At 45.7% G+C, this 19,126-nt stretch overlaps 1 protein-coding gene across 1 annotated transcript in view; it reads right to left on the bottom strand.

The window, feature by feature from the left end:
* SLC5A12 (solute carrier family 5 member 12) overlaps positions 1-19,126 on the bottom strand; it is a 127,761-nt gene that overhangs the window by 74,581 nt on the left and 34,054 nt on the right. The window contains exons 4-6 of the mRNA XM_063944331.1: positions 15,759-15,826; positions 13,359-13,513; positions 11,936-12,076 (exon numbers count right to left, since the gene is read on the bottom strand). Of these exons, the coding sequence (XP_063800401.1) occupies positions 11,936-12,076; positions 13,359-13,513; positions 15,759-15,826 (364 nt within the window). The remainder of the gene's footprint in view (positions 1-11,935; positions 12,077-13,358; positions 13,514-15,758; positions 15,827-19,126) is intronic.

Genomic DNA, 19,126 nt, shown 5'->3' with positions numbered 1-19,126 from the left:
GTAAGTATGTCCAGCCCTGGTCTTGTTTTGAGTGAAACTTTTTTAGCATAGCAGGGCTGCACAAGCGATCGCAGCCCTGCTATGCTAAGATACACTCCCCCATAGGCGGAGATTAGTTGATCGCACCAGCAGCAAAAAGTTGCTTGGTGCGATCAACTCGGAATGAGGGCCAATGTGCCTAATTCAGACCTCATCGCAGCAGCAAATTTGTTAGCAAATCGGTAAAACCATGTGCACTGCAGGGGGGCAGATATAACATGTGCAGAGAGAGATAGATTTGGGTGGGGTGTTCAAACTAGAGATGAGTGGGTTCGATTCCCAGAGAACCGAACCCCCCACAAACTTCACTATCCAAGCCCAGATCCGAGTCATGCTCAGGTTTTCCCGCCTGACTCGGAAACCCGAACGAGGCAAAACGTCATCATCCCGCTGTCGGATTCTCGCGTGGTTTGGATTCCATATAAGGAGCCACACGTCCCCACCATTTTCACTCCGGCATTGGAGAGTGTAGAGAGAGGACGTGTCTCCGTCCTCAGTGTTAGTGTCTTGTGCTGCATCTGTCCAGTCACAGTGGTTGTGTCCTCTGCTGCCATATGTCCAGTGCTGCTGAATAAGTCCAGTCCAGTGGTGCTGTGTTGTGCTGCATCAGTCCAGTGGTGGTGTCCTCTGCTGCATCAGTCCAGTCACAGTGGTGGAGTCCTCTGCTGCCATATGTCCAGTGCTGCTGTATAAGTCCAGTCCATTGCAGTGGTGCTGTATTGTCCTGCATCAGTCCAGTGGTGGTGTCCCTGTGCTGCCGTATAAGTCCAGTGGTACTGCCGTATAAGTCCAGTGGTATTGGCGTATAAATCCAGTCCAGTGATACTGCCGTATATTTCCAGTGGTACTGCCGTATATGTCCAGTGATACTGCTGTATATGTCCATTGATACTGCCATATATGTCCAGCGGTACTGCCGTATAAATCCAGTGATCCTGCCGTATAATTCCAGTGGTACTGGCGTATAAGTTCAGTGATCCTGCCGTAAAATTCCAATGGTACTGGCGTATAAGTCCAGTTATCCTGCCGTATAATTGCAGTGGTACTGGCGTATAAGTCCAGTGATCCTGCCGTATAATTCCATATAAGTCCATATAATTCCATAAAAGTCCAATCCAATGGAGCTGCCATATAAGTTCAGTGGTGCTGTCCTGTGCTGTATATTATTTACTCCAAATAAAGGGGTTATTAATATTTAATTCAAATAATTTTAACAGGGTTTGCTCTGTGTGGTGTAGAGGTACGTTCTCCTGTACCACATATTGTTATATAACTCCAGAAAAATAATGGAGAACAAAAATTTGGAGGATACAATAGGGAAAGATCAAGAACCACTTCCTCCTAGTGCTGAAGCTGCTGCCACTAGTCATGACATAGACAATGAAATGCCATCAACGTCATCTGCCAAGGCCGATGCCCAATGTGATAGTAGAGGGCATGTAAAATCCAAAAAGCCAAAGTTCAGTAAAAAGACCAAAAAAATAAATTTCAAAGGTCTGAGGAGAAACGTAAACTTGCCAATATGCCATTTATGACACGGAGTGGCAAGGAACGGCTGAGGACCTGGCCTATGTTCATGACTGGTGGTTCAGCTTCACATGGCGATGGAAGCCCTCATCCTCCCGCCAGAAAAATTATAAGAGTTAAGCTGGAAAAAGCACAGCAAAGAACTGAGCGTTCTAAGATGGTATCACAAAGCCCCAAGGAGAGTCCAAGTGTGTCGGCGGTTGCGATGCCTGACCTTCCCAACACTGGATGGGAAGAGGTGGCTCCTTCCACCATTTGCACACCCTCTACAAGTGCTGGAAGGAGCACCCACGGTCCAGTTTCTGATATTCAAATTGAAGATGTCACTGTTGAAGTACACCAGGATGAGGATATGGGTGTTGCTGGCGCTGAGGAGGAAGTTGACTATGAGGATTCTGATGGTAATGTTGTTTGTTTAAATCAGGCACTGGGGGAAACAACTGTTGTCCATGGGATGAATAAGCCCATTGTGATGCCTGGGCAAAATACCAAAAAAGCCACCTCTTCGGTGTGGACTTATTTCTCCACAAATCCAGACAACAGGTGTCAAGCCATGTGTTGCCTCTGTCAATCTGTAATAAGTAGGGGTCAGGACATTAACATCCTAGGAACATCCTCCCTTATACATCACCTGCAGCGCATTCATCAGAAGTCAATGTCAAGTTGTGAAACTTTGGGTAAGAGCGTAAGCAGTCCATGGACACCTAAAACCCTTCTTCCTCTTGTACCTAAGCTCCTGCAAGCCACACCACCAGCTCCCTCAATGTCAACTTCCTCCTCAGTTAGGAACGTCAGTAGTCCTGCAGGCTATGTCACTGGCAAGACTGAGGAGTCCTCTCCTAACCGGGATTCCTCTGGAGGATCCTTGAGTGGTACGCCTGCTGTTGCTGTTGCTGCTGTTGTTGCTGCTGGGAGTCGATCGTCATCCCAGAGGGGATGTTGGAAGACCACTTGTACTACTTCAACTAAGCAATTGACTGTCCAACAACCCTTTGTGAGGAAGATGAAATATGACAGGAGTCACCCTTTCGCAAAGCGGATAACTGACAGCTATGTTGGTGTTAAACATGCATCTGGTATCCGCCATTAGTTCAGTGGGACTTAGAGAGTACTTAGTGGTACTGTGTCCATGGTATCAAATCCCATCTAGGTTCCACTTCACTAGGCAGGTGATGCTGAGAACGTACAGAAACGTCACGAAAGTGTCCTCGGTGTCCTAAAAAATGCAGTTGTACCCACTGTCCACTTAACCACGGACATGTGGAAAAGTGGAACAGGGCAGACTAAGGACTATATGACTGTGACAGTCCACTGGGTAGATGTATGGCCTGCTGCAGCAACAACAGCAGCGGCACCAGTAACAGCATCTCACAAACGCCAACTCATTACTAAGCAGGCTATGCTATGTATCACCGCTTTCTGTAAGAGGCACACCACTGACAACCTTTTACTGAAACTGAGGGACATCATTGCACAATGGCTTATCCCAATTAGACTCTTCTGCGGATTTGTGATATCGGACAATGCCACCAATATTGTGCGTGCATTACATCTGGGCAAATTCCAGCATGTCCCATGTTTTGAACATACAATTAATTTGATGATGCAGAATTTTTTGAAAGATGACAGGGGCGTGCAGGAGATGCTGTCGGTGGCCCGAAAAATTGCGGCCCGCGTGACGAAGACTGGAGCACCATCAAACACACCTGAACCTGCCCTGCCATCACATGAAGCAAGAGGTGGTAATGAGGTGGAATTCAACACTCTATATCAGGGCTGGCCAAACCAGTCCTCGAGATCTACCAACAGTTCACATTTTCCAGTCCACCTAGCTGGTGCACAGGTTTAGTCATTACTAATTAAGATGTGCTGCATTCATTCCTAACTGACAATTCTACAGATCTCCAGGAGCCCTGGAAAACATGAACTGTTGGTAGATCTTGAGGACCGGTTTGGCCAGCCTTGCTCTATATGCTTCAGAGGATGGGTGAGCAGCAAAAGGCCATTAAAGCCTACACATCCACCTACGATATAGGCAAAGGAGGGGGAATGCACCTGACCTAAGCGCAGTGGAGAATGATTTCCATCTTGTGCAAGGTTCTCCAACCCTTCGAACTTGCCACATGTGAAGTCAGTTCAGACATTGCCAGCTTGAATCAGGTCATTACCCTAATCAGGCTTTTGCAGAAGCAGCTGGAGAAATTGAAGGAGGAGCTAAGACTGAGCAATTCTGCAAAGTATGTGGGTCTTGTGGATGGAGCCCTTCATTCGCTTTGCCAGGATTCAAGGGTGGTCAATCTGTTGAAATCAGAGCACCACATTATGGCCACTGTGCTCGATCCTAGGTTTAAAGCCTACGTTGTATCTCTCTTTCCGGCAGACACAAGTTTGCAGAGGTTCAAAGACCTGCTGGTGAGAAAATTGTTAACTCAAGCGGAACGTGACCCGTCAACAGCTCCTCCTTCACTTTCTCCCGCAACTGGGGCTGCGAGGAAAAGGATAAGATTTCCTAGCCCACCCGCTGGCGGTGATGCAGGGCTGTCAGGAGCGACATCTGGTCCGGACTGAAGGACCTGCCAACGATCACTGACATGTCGTCTACTGTCACTGCATATGATTCTGTCACAATTGAAAAAATGGTGGAGGATTATATGAGTGACAGCATCCAAGTAGGCATATCAGACAGTCCGTACATATACTGGCAGGAAAAAGATGCAATTTGGATGCCCTAGCACAAACTGACTTTATTTTACCTAAGTTGCCCCCCCTCCAGTGTGTACTCCAAAAGAGTGTTAAGTGCAGCCGGTAACCTTGTCAGTGATCGGCGTAGGAGGTTATTTCCACAAAATGTGGAGAAGATGATGTTCATCAAAATGAATTATAAATGCCTCCGGGAAGACCTTTACCAGCAATTGCCTCCAGAAAGTACACAGGGACCTGTGATGGTGGATTCCAGTGGGGACGAATTAATACTCTGTGAGGAGGAGGATGTACACAGTGAAAGGGGTGAGGAATCGGAGGATTAGGATGAAATCGACATCTTGCCTCTGTAGAGCCAGTTTGTGCAAGGAGAGATTGATTGCTTCTTTTTTGGAGGGGGCCCAAACAAACCAGTCATTTCAGCCACAGTCATGTGGCAGACCATGTCGCTGAAACGATTGGTTTGTTAAAGTGTGCATGTCCTGTTTATACAACATAAGGGTGGGTGGGAGGGCCAAAAGACAATTTCATCTTGCACCTCTTTTTCTTCTTTGCATCATGTGCTGTTTAAGGCCTAGTTTTTTTAAGTGCCATCTTCTCTGCCACTGCAGTGCCACTCCTAGATGGGCCAGGTGTTTGTGCCGCACAGTTGGGTCGCTTAGCTTAGTCATACAGCTACCTTATTGCACCTCTTTTACTTCTTTGCATCATGTGCTGTTTGGGGCCTAGTTTTTTAAAGTGCCTTCCTGTCATTGGAAGATCGATTGGATAATTCTTTATATACCCACACAATGGGACTGCCTAGATAGGATTGCTCTCCTTGTGCCTTATGAAATGAAGCCCTTTCTGTATTTTGTTCCTGTCAAAATAATTAATTTACAACCATGTTATCAATAAGATTAATATGAATGGACATCTTGGTGTACTATGTGCTCCATTGGTGTTGATCACGCGGGAGTGTGCACATAATATGATTGGAAGAGGGAGGATACACTCTCTATAGCAATCCATGCGGGTCACGGACCAGAAATTATTTAATTTAATATACTATGCGCTCCACGGAGTGCCGACCACGTGACCTTATACACACCCTATGATTGGAGGGGAGACGGACTCTATCTCCACGGCAACCTGTGTGCGTCACGGACTGGAATGGAATCCTGTCCGAGATACTCAAGTGGAGAAGCCTCGTCTCCTTAGTGACGAATGCGGGTCATAAGCCGGAAGTCCGGGAGTCCGCGTGCATTCCAGCACGAGCGGACTGATTTAAATACAGTGTTTTAATCAATAAAGTATTATAGTCTATGAATTATATTTAATCTCCTTCATTACCTTGAGTCTATCCACATATAATGATGTTTTTAATAATTTTCAAACATGTGATGAGATGAATTGTTCTATCAGCTGTAATGAATAGAGTAATTAATTTAGGTATAAATACACTGCCAGCAAGGACCAAGTCACCTTTGATAAAACAGCAGGTAGCTGTGAAACGCGTCAGGTGTGAGCCTGTGTCACCTTCTCTGGATATCTACCACCGCTTGGACCCCTAAGGACTCCGCAAAATAGCGCTATTTGCACCCATATCCACTAACAAGGACCGAATATCAAGACTACCACGCATTACTGGTGAGGACTTCCCCGTTGTATTGCCACACTACTGGGACATCTATTCCTCCAGCATTGTTATCAATAAATCTTTCGGCCCGGGGACTGTGCTACAACCCTAGGATAAGGGACATCTGAATGTGCGGACCCTACAGGGACATTTGACCAAGCAGCAAGTGAATAACATCCTATGTATGGTGACTATGAGCCCATCAGTGCAGTGAGATATTCATTTATTTTATGTGCTTTTTACTGTAATTTTATTATTAAATAACATTGTAAATTATTCTTACAATTCATCTCAGTCAGCGCTGTCTTATTTTTTGGTTAATCCTGTTTGTATGATGTTATAGGTGTGACTAGCCTATTTAGACAGCTGCTAATCACTCACAAATTGGAGCCACAGCTTGAGCGCCCCTTCCAATTAATTGGTTACTTCTTTTCTGCATGTGCTGTTTAAGGCCTAGTTTTTTTTAAGTGCCATCTTCTCTGCCACTGCAGTGCCACTCCTAGATGGGCCAGGTGTTTGTACCGCACAGTTGGGTCGCTTAGCTTAGTCATACAGCTACCTTATTGCACCTCTTTTACTTCTTTGCATCATGTGCTGTTTGGGGCCTAGTTTTTTTTTAAGTGCCTTCCTGTCTGCAACTGCAGTGCCACTCCTAGATGGGCCAGGTGTTTGTGCTGCACACTTGTGTCGCTTAGCCTAGTCATACAGCTACCTCATTGCACCTCTTTTTCTTTTTTGCATGATGTGCTGTTTGGGGACTAGTTTTTGAATAGTGCCATCCTGTCTGTAACTGCAGTGCCACTCCTAGATGGGCCAGGTGTTTGTGCCACACACTTGTGTCACTTAGCTTAGTTATACAGCCACCTCGGTGCAACCTTTTGGCCTAAAAACAATATTGTGAGGTGTTCAGAATAGACTGGAAATGAATGTTATTGAGGTTAATAATACAGTAGTAGCAAAATTACCCCCAAATTCTGTGATTTAAGCTGTTTTTATGTTTTTTCCCCAAATATCATCCAGATCCAAAACCAAAACCAAAACATGAAAGGGTGGGGAATTCGAACCAAAACACAAAACACAAAAAGTGCCCGCCGCACATCTCTAGTAAAACGTTATGGTCCTATGCTTCATTTTTTACTAATTTATTTATTTTGTAAATCATTGATACGTGTATATTATTACAGAATACTTAAACTGTAAACAGTTTTAAATGTATAAAATACAATCTGTAGTCATATACTGAATGATTTACAAGTTATATGACACAACTGCTATTAAAATATGTCTGTAAAACCTGCAAATAATATCTATAAATAGCGAACCAGTTTAGCATAAATGCCTTACACATGCCCTCTACTGAACCTTAAGCAGAAGTTTGACCTTCAGATGAGTAGTAAATGCAGAATTACTAAATATTCTGCTCTATTGATGAATTTATGACCTGTCTTTTGGGCCCGATTCAGACCTGACTGCCGTTGTGCGAAATCGCACAGAGGCCGATTATCTAAATACTGCACCGCTATGCGCAGGCGCAATGCCAAACAGCGACAGAATGGGGCAAAATTTTCGATTGCTAGGTGTACGCAAGGTGATTGACAGGAAGAGGATGCTTGTGGGTGGTAACTGGACGTTTTCTGGAAGTGTTAGGAATAATGCAGGCGTTCCCAAGCGTTTCCTGGGAGGCTGTGTGACGTCAGCTCCGGCCCCAATCCGCCTGATTCTATTGCACTGTAGGAGTAAGTCCTGGGCTACACACAGACTGCACAGTCTGGAAAAATCATTTGATGGTGAGTGAGATGCGAATGGATTTGCAGCTGTCCACTTTCTGGCTAAGTTTTCGCACGGCGTACACATGCATTCGCACACTTGCATAGGGCGGGTTTTCACTCTATGGGCGGCGGTTATCTGATCGCAGATCTCTGCATATTTGCAGAGGAGCGATCAGGTCTGAATTAGGCCCTATGGGGGTCATTCCGACCCGTTCGCTCGCTGCGTTTTAACATGGCAGGAGAGCGGTCACCTCTGCCTGATTGACAGGCAGAGGCGATCGATGGATGGGAGGTGGCAAAATGGTGGCGCTTAGCCGCCGTTTCGTAGACGCGGTCCGGCCAACGCAGGCATGGCCGGACCAAACGTGTGACGTCATACGCAGCCGCTGCGGGCCAGGGAGCGAGGAGTAGCTCCTGGCCAGCACGCTAAAGCTGCGCTGGCCGGGAGGTTCTCCTGAAGTGAAAAGGCATCGCCGCTGTGCAATGCCTTTGCTTTTTTGCGAGGGGGCCCTGACTGACATGCGGGGTGGACTAGCCCCGTGTTGAGCGTCCCCCCGCATGTCAGGAAAACCCCCTATATACCTTCCAAAAGATCTACCGTCTAGGCTTATTTATGCAATTATGGGTGGTCAATCCGAGTTGTTCGCTCGTTAATTTTTTTCGCATCGCAGCGATTTTCCGCTTAGTGCGCATGTGCAATGTTCGCACTGCGACTGCGCAAATTAAATTTGCTATGCAGTTAGGTATTTTACTCACGGCTTTTTCTTCGTTCAGGCGATCGTAATGTGATTGACAGGAAGTGGGTGTTTCTGGGCGGAAACAGGCCTTTTATGGGTGTGTGCGAAAAAACGCTACCGTTTCTGGGAAAAACGTGGGAGTGGGTGGAGAAACGGAGGAGTGTCTGGGCGAACGCTGGGTGTGTTTGTGACGTCAAACCAGGAACGACAAGCACTGAACTGATCGCAGATGCCGAGTAAGTCTGGAGCTACTCAGAAACTGCTAAGAGGTGTGTAATCGCAATTTTGAGAATCTTTCGTTCGCATTTTTAAGATGCTAAGATTCACTCCCAGTAGGCGGCGGCTTAGCGTGTGCAATGCTGCTAAAAGCAGCTTGCGAGCGAACATCTCGGAATAAAGGCCAATGTGCTCTGACCAGTTGAAGGAGATAAATGGAGCAACAGTATTGATTTTTGCATCAGTCATGAACTAGCAGAGAACAGGTGCCAACTTGGATTGAGAAGCCATTTTGTAGGAGTACTTTACCCAATGTAAATCAAACATTCAAACACACTTAGGCCTCACATGTTATATAGACTGATCCCTCTCACTCATGATTCTTTTAAGTCATACATAAGGTTAAATCTGGTAGTTTATTTGTGAGAAAACAAAAAAAGTTTTATTGAACTAAAAGGAGGGTTGTAATTGTAAATGGAACAAAGGGGGACTTTGTTGCAATGATTTTGCACAGTGCGTTTCTTCAGATTTTTCCGCAGTGCACAATTGCAGGTGTTTCCAGAGAATTTTCTCAGCGTTTCAATTCCTGCATGCATTAACATTTTCACCCATTGCTGCTGGGTCCAAAGACGCAGCAGCAATTTGTTCTGCGTCCTTCTTTCAATCAGTCCCCAAGTGCCATCTTCATAGCTCTTACAGTATATAATATCACCAGTGGCGGATTTAGGGGGGGGGGCACCAAGGCACGTGCCCCCCCTGTCATTTTTAGTTGATTTTTGAATTTTTATTTTTATTTTATTTTGTGCGCACGCCGCAGCCCTCGCGGTGGCTTGGGGGCGAGGGGCTGCGGGGGCGCCACTGATTTAGTGCAGACTGACATGCGGACGAGCGTCTGCATGTCAGTCTGCGGTCTCGTTTCCTCCGCTGCTGTTAGGAGGGACACGGAGGGCACAGTGCACGCCTCCCTGTGTCCCTCCTGGGTCTCCGGCGGCCGCGGGTCTCATAAAGGAAGTGCCGTTCGTGAGCACTTCCTTTATTAGAGTGACCCGCGGCCGCCGGAGACACAGGAGGGACACAGGGAGGCGTGCGCTGTGCCCTCCGTGTCCCTCCTAACAGCAGGGGAGCGGGGGGAGCGGCGGCGGCGGAGGAAGCGGGGGCGGGACGCACTGAGGGGGCATATCTGGCACTGGGGGGGAATATCTGGCACTGGGGGCATATTTGGCAGGGAGGGGGGGGGGAGAATATCTGGCACTGGGGGCATATTTGGCAGGGAGGGGGGGGAGAATATCTGGCACTGGGGACATATATGGCACTGGGGGGAATATCTGGCACTGGGGGCATATATGGCACTGGGGGGGGGGAATATCTGGCACTGGGGGCATATCTGGCACTGGGGGGGGAATATCTGGCACTGGGGGCATATTTGGCAGGGAGGGGGGGGGAGAATATCTGGCACTGGGGACATATATGGCACTGGGGGGAATATCTGGCACTGGGGGCATATATGGCACTGGGGGGGGATATCTGGCACTGGGGGCATATGTGGCACTGAGAGGGGGGATATCTGGCACTGGGGGCATATGTGGCACTGGGGGGGAATATCTGGCACTGGGGCATATGTGGCACTGGGGGCATATATAGCACTGGGGGGGGGATATCTGGCACTGGGGGCATATGTGGCACTGTCGGGGAATATCTGGCACTGGGGGCATATGTGGCACTGGGGGGGTATATGTGTACCTGGCACATGGGGGGGGGGCTATATTTGGCACTGGGGGCATGTGTGTACCTGGCACCGTGGGGGAATATCTGGCACTGGGGACATATGTGGCACTGGGAGCACAGCCCTAGCAACAAGGACTACCTCCTAGCAACGATCATGACACCCAGTGCATAAAACCCCTGGCAACGAGCATGACACCCAGTGCATGAAACCCCTGGCAACGAGCATGACACCCAGTGCATGAAACCCCTGGCAACGAGCATGACACCCTGAGCATGAAAACCCCTCGCACCGTGCATGGAACCAAGAGCATGAAACCCCTGGCAACGAGCATGACACCCAGTGCATGAAACCCCTGACAACGAGCAGGTATTTGAAAAGTAATTAGAAGCCTTACTGTAGGACTTAATGTGTAATGGGCATTACGGTGTGTGGCATAATGTATCACGGACATTGCGGTGTGTGTCATAATGTGTCACAGGCATTACGGTGTATGGTATACTATATCGCTGGCATTGTGATATGTGGTATAATGTCTCAGGGTCATTGCAGTGTGTGGCATAATGTATCACGGACATTGCGGTGTGTGTCATAATGTGTCAGGCATTACGGTGTGTGGTATACTATATCACGGGCATTGTGGTATAATGTCTCAGGGTCATTGCAGTGTGGCATAATATATAACGGGCATTGCGGTGTGTGGCATAGGGTATAACGGGCATTGCGGTATGTGTCACAGGCATTACGGTGTATGGTATACTATATCACGGGCATTGTGGTATAATGTCTCAAGGTCATTGCAGTGTGTGGCATAATGTGTCACAGGCATTGTATGTGCTATAATGTATCGGGCATTGCAGTGTGTGGTATAATGTATCACGGACATTGCAGTGTGTGTCATAATGTGTCACAGACATTGTATGTGCTATAATTTATCAGGGGCAGTGCAGTGTGTAGCATAATGTATAACGGGCATTGCAATTCCTGTCATAATGTGTCACAGGCATTATAGTGTGTGGCATAATGTGTCGGGGGCATTACGGTGTGTGGCATAATGTGTCGGGGGCATTACGGTGTGTGCATACTGTGTCATGTGCATTATTGTGTGTGGCATAATGTCTAAGGGCCATTGCAGTATGTGGCATAATGTATACTGGGCATTACTATAAGGAGGAAAAATGACAAATAATGTAAGGGGCATGAATCAGGATTATTTTTCTTTCCTGTGGTGGCCAACGTCTGGGCGTGCAGGTTGCAAAACTGGGGTATAAGGTAGTCTTTTCCTGCAATACCACGCCCATTCCAACGAAGCCACGCCCATTCCAACGAAGCCACTCCCCTTATGGTGCCCCCCCTGTAATTTTTTTCTGGATCCGCCCCTGAATATCACCTAAATTTCTTAACAAAGATAGAGAGGAATTTGTGTGTGTGTGTGTGTGTGTGGGGGGGGGGTCTCATAAGTTTTAAAAGGAAAACTGTAACAACATCGAAGTCTCTACAACTTCCCTTTAATGTTCCTGTGCCAGTGATATAGAAAAAATGTTGTAATATCCAATTTCTATTAAATCGGGACAGTCTTTAGAGGGACAATTACAGAGGGACTTACAGTTTTGCATGCTTCTCTGACTTGCAGGAAATACAGCGTTGGATTGTCGACTGGTTGACTCCATAGATTCCCAACCATGTAAATGTCCCTCCGACTGCAATAGTCCAAAAGGTATGTCTTCTTAAAGGATCTGTATCAAAACTTTCAAAAGTCATAAATATTAGAAATACAATCATTTATTAATATATTGTAATCAATTTGTAACCATTTCTATACTAAAAAAATACAGAATCTATACAGGGCCGGTTCTAGACCTTGTGGCGGCCAGAGAGAAAGTTCTCTGTGGCGCCCCCCACCCCCCTGGTAAAATAGAGTTTGGCTTCTTCATAGGGAGGGGGCATGGCCACAGTTATCCCCCCCTGTACCTGTGCCCCCAGTAGTTGTGCCCCCAGTAGCTGTGACCCCTGTAGCTGTGAACCCAGTAGTTGTGACCCCTGTAGCTGTGCCTCCAGTAGATTTTCCCCCTGTAGATTTGCCCCCTGTAGCTGTGCCCACAGTAGCTGTGCCCCCAGTTGATTTGCCTCCTCTAGCTGTGCCCCCTGTAGCAGTGCCCCCTAGTTGTACCCCAGTAGCTGTGCCCCCTGTAGCAGTGCCCCCTGTAGCAGTAGTTGTGACCCCTGTAGCTGTGCCCCAGTTGCGCCGCTTACAAACACACAATAAAACCAAAAACAAACCACACAATACTTACCAGCCCGCTCCTGCTTCCCGACCGCTGCCACGCTGAACTCCGCCTCTGGCCGTCCGCTCTTCTCTATGGGAGAGCCGTCATGACGTCTCTCCCATAGCAGCGCCGCACAGACACTAGAGGTCAATTATGACCTCTAGCATCAGTCAGTGGTGCCTGCTGCAGCCTGGGAGTGGGGAGAGGGGATCAGGATGCGGCTCTTGCCACAGCGGCGCCCCGGGCAAAAAGCCTGCTTCCCCGTGACAAGCGCCGCTACTGACTATACATACACGATGAAGATAACATTGTGGAAAAATTATCTTATCCTTGTCAGACGCAGCGCTGTTCATAAATAAAATAAAGATCAATGTTTTCACATCAAGTTGTTATTATGGGGGGACAGTCAATATTTCTTACAGTGTGACCCCAATAATAAGGATTCCTTATTACTGCAGTTTTACTCCATGTTGAGTTTATTACAATTGTTCAGATTGCCAGTAATTTTAGTGTTTGGAGTATGCACCTGCATTTTCACTTTTTTCTGTGTGGCGCTACAAGTCTCATCACGGTAGCACCTCTTATTATGTTTAGAATTAGGCTGTGCAGACAGTGCATGCCAGCCCCCAATTTATTAATAAGATGCAAGAAGAGCATGTAGGTGTAAATAGGTCCTTAATGTCACTGGCTTTAGAATAATAAATTAATAATCCCATTATCAGCAATCTCTATTATGCCACAGATATATTATGGGAAACTTACTCAGCAATGTCCAGACGTGATCCATTTATGGCTGTCTGCCATATTTTAGATGGTCCTCCATTTTGAATTGTTCCTTCAATGAGAACAGACAAAAATCCAACAACCATCACCACCATCTGAAATGCATCTGTCCACACAACGGCCTTCAGTCCTCCCTAGGTATGGAGAATAACGTCAATATTACTACAGAAAAAAAATATTTATTTTCAGGTCAATTTCAAAAAGTTGTGCAGAAACATTGGTACTCCTGAGTCACAGGCAGAGTGGCTGTAGTTGAGGGTAACCATGTATACCTGATTTACTATCTTACACTGATGCGAGAATCCATAGTGCTGCTAATATGGGTAGTTGTGTGTCTGCAAACAGGGCTGGTGCATTGGCGTAAGTATAATGGGTGCAGTATGTGCCGGGCACATGAGCCCCAGAGTCCAGGAGGGCCTACCCTGCACACACTGCACAAATTTGTTTTATACTTACCTCTCTGGAGTCCCCCGTCGGAGCCATCCCTTCTCGGCAGTGCAATAGAGTCTGAACAGTAGGAGGAACAAACTCTATTGCGCCTGCTGAAAACTACGGAAACGTGGCACAGTGGCCATTTTTCTGGAGTTTCGCGCATGCACATTACGAAAATCTTTGAGAAAATGGCTACCGCGCCATGTCCCCGGAGGTCTTCGCATGTGCAGTAGAGTCTCTGCTTAGACTTTATTGCCTCTGTGGAGAAGGATTGCATGCCGGGGGACTCCGGAGAGATTAAGTATTAAACCTTGTGCCTTGGTTAGAGATGAGGGGCCCCCTGATGCAGAAGGCTGCACATCGGCCTCCTTTTTCAAAATGCCCCTGGGCTGATGCAAGGTTTCTCGCCAGCCTAGGCAAAACTTCAGCCTGCACCTACTATCCAGCCCCTCAGATGAAAGTGTGGAGGCAGCATCTTAGAAGTTCAACAGTCACCGTCTACATTAAGTAAAACAAGTATGCATCTCTCAGAGTTACCCTTTATTTTTATGATAAGCAGACTCAAGCTGCAGTCATCATTGTTAGTATTGGCACTTACACCAGCCCCATGCAGGGTAAAAGAGATCCATCAGTTACAGGCTTCCCTACTCCGTTCACAGAATCACGTAGAGATTTTGTTACATGACCACAATACTCCCATGACAATTCCATGGCCCTCACAAGAGTGATTAATTGTGCTCGCATTGTTGCTACCTAGGTGCTGCCCCAAAATGCTCAATTTCCTGATTAGGGCAGTGGAGATGGTGTAATGGTTAGCATTACTGCCTCATAGCACTGAGGTCATGGGTTCGATTCCCACCATTGCCCTAACTGTGTGGAGTTTGTATATTCTCCCCGTACTTGCGTGGGTTTCCTCTGGCTACTCCCGTTTCCTCCCACAATCCCAAAAATATACTGGTAGTTTAATTGGCTCCCTACAAAATTAACCCTAGTGTGATGTGTGTGTGTACATGTGATAGGGAATATAGATTGTAAGCTCCACTGGGGCAGAGACTGAAGTGAATGGCCAAGTATTCTCTGTAAAGCGCCTCGGAATATGTGTGCGCTATATAAATAACTGGCAATAAATAAATAAGTATACAGATCCAGCCAAGTTCCGTACTATTCAGAATAGGACGGACATTCCTAAAAATGCATTCATCGGTATCGGGACCTGCTCTGTATACTAAAACTTGCCATTTGTGTCTGTGCACAGAGATCTATCCACTCATATTTCAATATACCACCTGGTATTCTACTTCTCATATATACAGCCAAATAACTTCCAGGTTCTACAACTAGAGATCAGCCAGTAGATTTGAAAATTGGTTCTATAAAATGGCTCAATGATTTACAACGGTTTATTCATAAACTTTAGTTATTCAAACAATGGCAGCATTTACTGATACAGGTTGAGTATCCCTTATCCAAAATGCTTGGGACCAGAGGTATTTTGGATATCGGATTTTTCCGTATTTTGGAAAAATTGCATACCATAATGAGATATCATAGTGATGGGACCTAAAGCTAAGCACAGAATGTATTTATGTTACATATACACCATATTTACAAAGCCTGAAGGTAATTTTAGCCAATATTTTTTATAATTTTGTGCATTAAACAAAGTGTGTCTACATTCACACAATTCATTTATGTTTCATATACACCTTATACACACAGCGTGAAGGTCATTAAATGCAATATTTTTAATAACTTTGTGTATTAAACAAAGTTTGTGTACATTGAGTCATCAAAAAACAAAGGTTTCACTATCTCACTCTCATTAAAAAAATTCCGTATTTCGGAATATTCCGTATTTTGGAATATTTGGATATGGGATACTCAACCTGTATTAACACATGGCCTCTGTAGCAACATAGCAGTATAGAAAATAAATGTATGTCTTACCAAGGTACAGTAGAAGGTACAGACAATACCAGTGGCAAATACAGATCCCCATAGATTGAATCCAGTCACTGTAAAATAAAGTTGGCAATAATTGAATGCATGCTAAGGAATAAAAATGCAAACTGTACTTGTCACTGTCCAGATTCTACTGGACATACACAGGTCTCTAGGAAAATGGCACATGGTGGGGGGAGCTGGAATTGCAGCTGCCACAGTAGCTGGTATTGCAGAGAGCAATGTTTGTAGAGAGGGCGGCCAGCATATAGTTATTCCCTGTCATGGGCCATCCTCTGCAGCAATATGCTGCACAGTCCCTGTCTCTGCATGGCCCCTCCACCTCCTCACTGACAGAAGCCTTGACTGGACTCAACAAATTTGAAGTGGCGCTTAATTATGCACAAATAACACCTGTATAGTAGTGTATATATTAAAAAAAAAAAAAAAATTAAACAATGGCACAATCGTATAAAACAGGTGCACAAATAAATATACATATAAATATTATGCAGTAATAAAAACATATATATACTTGAAAATCCATTAACTGTATATAGAAAGTGCTCATAGGAGAAAAAGAGAAGGCACTATGCACTCAGATAACTATGGGGGTACTTCAGATCTGATCACTGGGCTGTGTTTTTTGCTGCCCTGCACTCAGATAATCGCAGCCTGCAGGGGGAGGATTAAATCGCTGTGCAAATGTGCGTTCGGATGTGTAGCAGAGCCGCACAAAGCGATTTTGTGCAGTCTCTGCACAGTCCAGGACTTACTCATCCGCTGCGGGTGTTTCCTGCTGATCGGGGCCGGATTTGACGTCAGACACCCTCCCTTCAAACGCTTGGACACGCCTGCGTTTTTCCAGACACTCCCTGTCCTCTCTGCTCATCACTGCCCTGTCCTGCCCCGCTGCTGAGCCGACCTGGCTGAGCAGCCAGAAAGTCGGTAAGTGTGCCTTTAACAGTAGTACAAATTGCACTTACAATGTAAAAGTTTAAAACACCATAAAACATCCTCACTGGCAACACTGGAAAACGTTGTGCATCACACAGAGTCCCCAGAGATGGTATTAGGGATGATGACTAAATCGAATGAAGGGAAACTAGGCCAGCAACATCAGGAGGAGCAATGCATTCCTGGAGATCACAGATAGACAAACGAGAATCAGAGCAACAGAACTTGCTTCAGAAACAGATAATTTATGAAAATGTTGATTCTTGCCTCTGATTTAAAGATGCAGAGACAAATGCTGAAAAAATATATACCAGAGGCGCAGAGTTAGTCGATTTCACTTTCTTTGGACCTTTTGTTGGGGTTGGCCATTGGAGTGGTATCCATCGATGGTTTCACCATCATTGTTTTTCACAAGTGCAGATGGCTGGCTCTGATTTTGACTGAGAGCCAGGGGCGAGGCTGAGCTGTGAATGACAGCTCAGCCTGTGAAAGAGGTGAGATAGCCTATTCCCGGCTCTTCCGCACAGTGTAAAAGGTGGGGACGGCGCATGGGTGCTGGCTGACAGCCTGGCAACTCTGCAGCAGCCCTGAAAAAAAAACAAAAAACATCCAGCATACGGCTACTATCGATGACGGGAAACCATCTGGTTCCCTGCCATTGATGGTAAAAGTAATTGACATCGGCCATGAACCATCGATGGTTTTAAATTATTGATGGTTAGTTTTTATTTTTAATACATTTGCAAAAATCTCAAAAAAACTTTTTTTACGTTGTCATTATGGGGTATTGTGTATAGAAGTTTGAGGGGAAAAATGAATGTATTCCATTTTGGAATAAGGCTATAACATAACAACATGTGGAAAAAGTGAAGTGCTGTAAATACTTTCCAGATGCACTGTAAGACACTTTCAACTTGGATCACATAGGACAGAAATGAAAGCATGGAATGTAACAAGGCTATCAGTAGCAGAGATCATGGTGCAGATAAGGAGTAATACATAGTAGAGATTAGGGGCCGGATGTAATTATGCCCCGAGTCCGGCGGATGTGCGGGATGCTAGGCGAAATCGGATGTTTTTTTAATGCGGCAATTACTTACAAGGCAAAACCATGCTTTATGGTTGCCCCTTTAAAAAAAGAAAGTCTGCGTTATTATAGCAGAAGTGATAATCCCACAAATAAATGTATGGAGAATTCCCAGGCACTTAGCAAGTGAGCCACTGACATTTATATAAGGTAAAGCAGGAGATAGTGGACTGCTGCCTGACAGTAGCACCTATTCCGTGGCCTATACCGTAGATTCTATTCCAATAGCTAAACCAAGGTCAGGCCAGTAGATATAAGATGTTCAAAGGAAGCACCCTGGAGGTTGCAGAGCACACTGTGCCTGATTCAGATTTGGTCGCTATGCTGACGCAGCAGCGATCTTATTTTTTTGTGACGGAACTGTAAGGCAACGCAAGTGAAGCAGCCACCCACAAGTGAACAGAGACGCCCACCAAAACCATTACAACTTTCCAAGCTACTGGTTACTCTACTGTAGCCACGATGCAGATGCAATCAACACAGACTCCCTGAGTACCTCCACGGCCATGCAGAATGGTTGCGGGAGCTGCGATGCTGGCACCATGTTTTATGCATGCCGAGACACGCCCACCCCCGAAAATGGTCCCAACACGCCAACATTTTTACAGACATTACCCGTAACCTCCTTCAAATTGCATTTTCCTGTCAATCACTCTCTGAATAGGTCCCTTGGCGTATGTGCACTACAGCTGCGGCGCATGCACAGTCTGCGGATAGATGCTTATTTGTGACACCATCGAAGTTGCAACCACATTTGAATCAGGTCTGATGAAAATGCCATAGTAAAGACACTGATACATTTACTTTACTTTTGCTACCTGATGGAGTGTCTTTTTCATGCTTGGAGCACGTTGAACCATAGAATTTAACCACAGAAAAGAACCACTTGGCCCATCTACACACACACACACACACACACACACACACACACACACACACACACACACACACACACACACACTTAGACATTAGGGTTCATTTTTTGTCAGGAGTAAATTAACCTACCAGTATAATTTTGTATTCTGGGAGGAAACCGGAGAACCTGGAGAAAACCCACGCAAGTACGGGGAGAATATACAAACATCACACAATTAGGGCTGTGGTAAGAATTGAACCCATGACCTCAGTGCTGTGAGGCAGTAATACTAAAAATTACACCATCCGTATGTGTGTGTGTATATATATATATATATGTATATATATGTATTTATTTATTTATGTATTTATTTATATATGCGATAGCCCTCACTCACTGACTGACTCATCACTAATTATCTTACTTCCCAATATTTTAGGAATCTGAAATGTAACATAGGTATTCTTCAGGTGG

The sequence above is a fragment of the Pseudophryne corroboree genome, chromosome 11, assembly GCF_028390025.1.
Source record: "Pseudophryne corroboree isolate aPseCor3 chromosome 11, aPseCor3.hap2, whole genome shotgun sequence".
Lineage (NCBI taxonomy): Eukaryota > Metazoa > Chordata > Amphibia > Anura > Myobatrachidae > Pseudophryne > Pseudophryne corroboree.
This window is presented reverse-complemented; position numbering and strand designations above follow the sequence as displayed.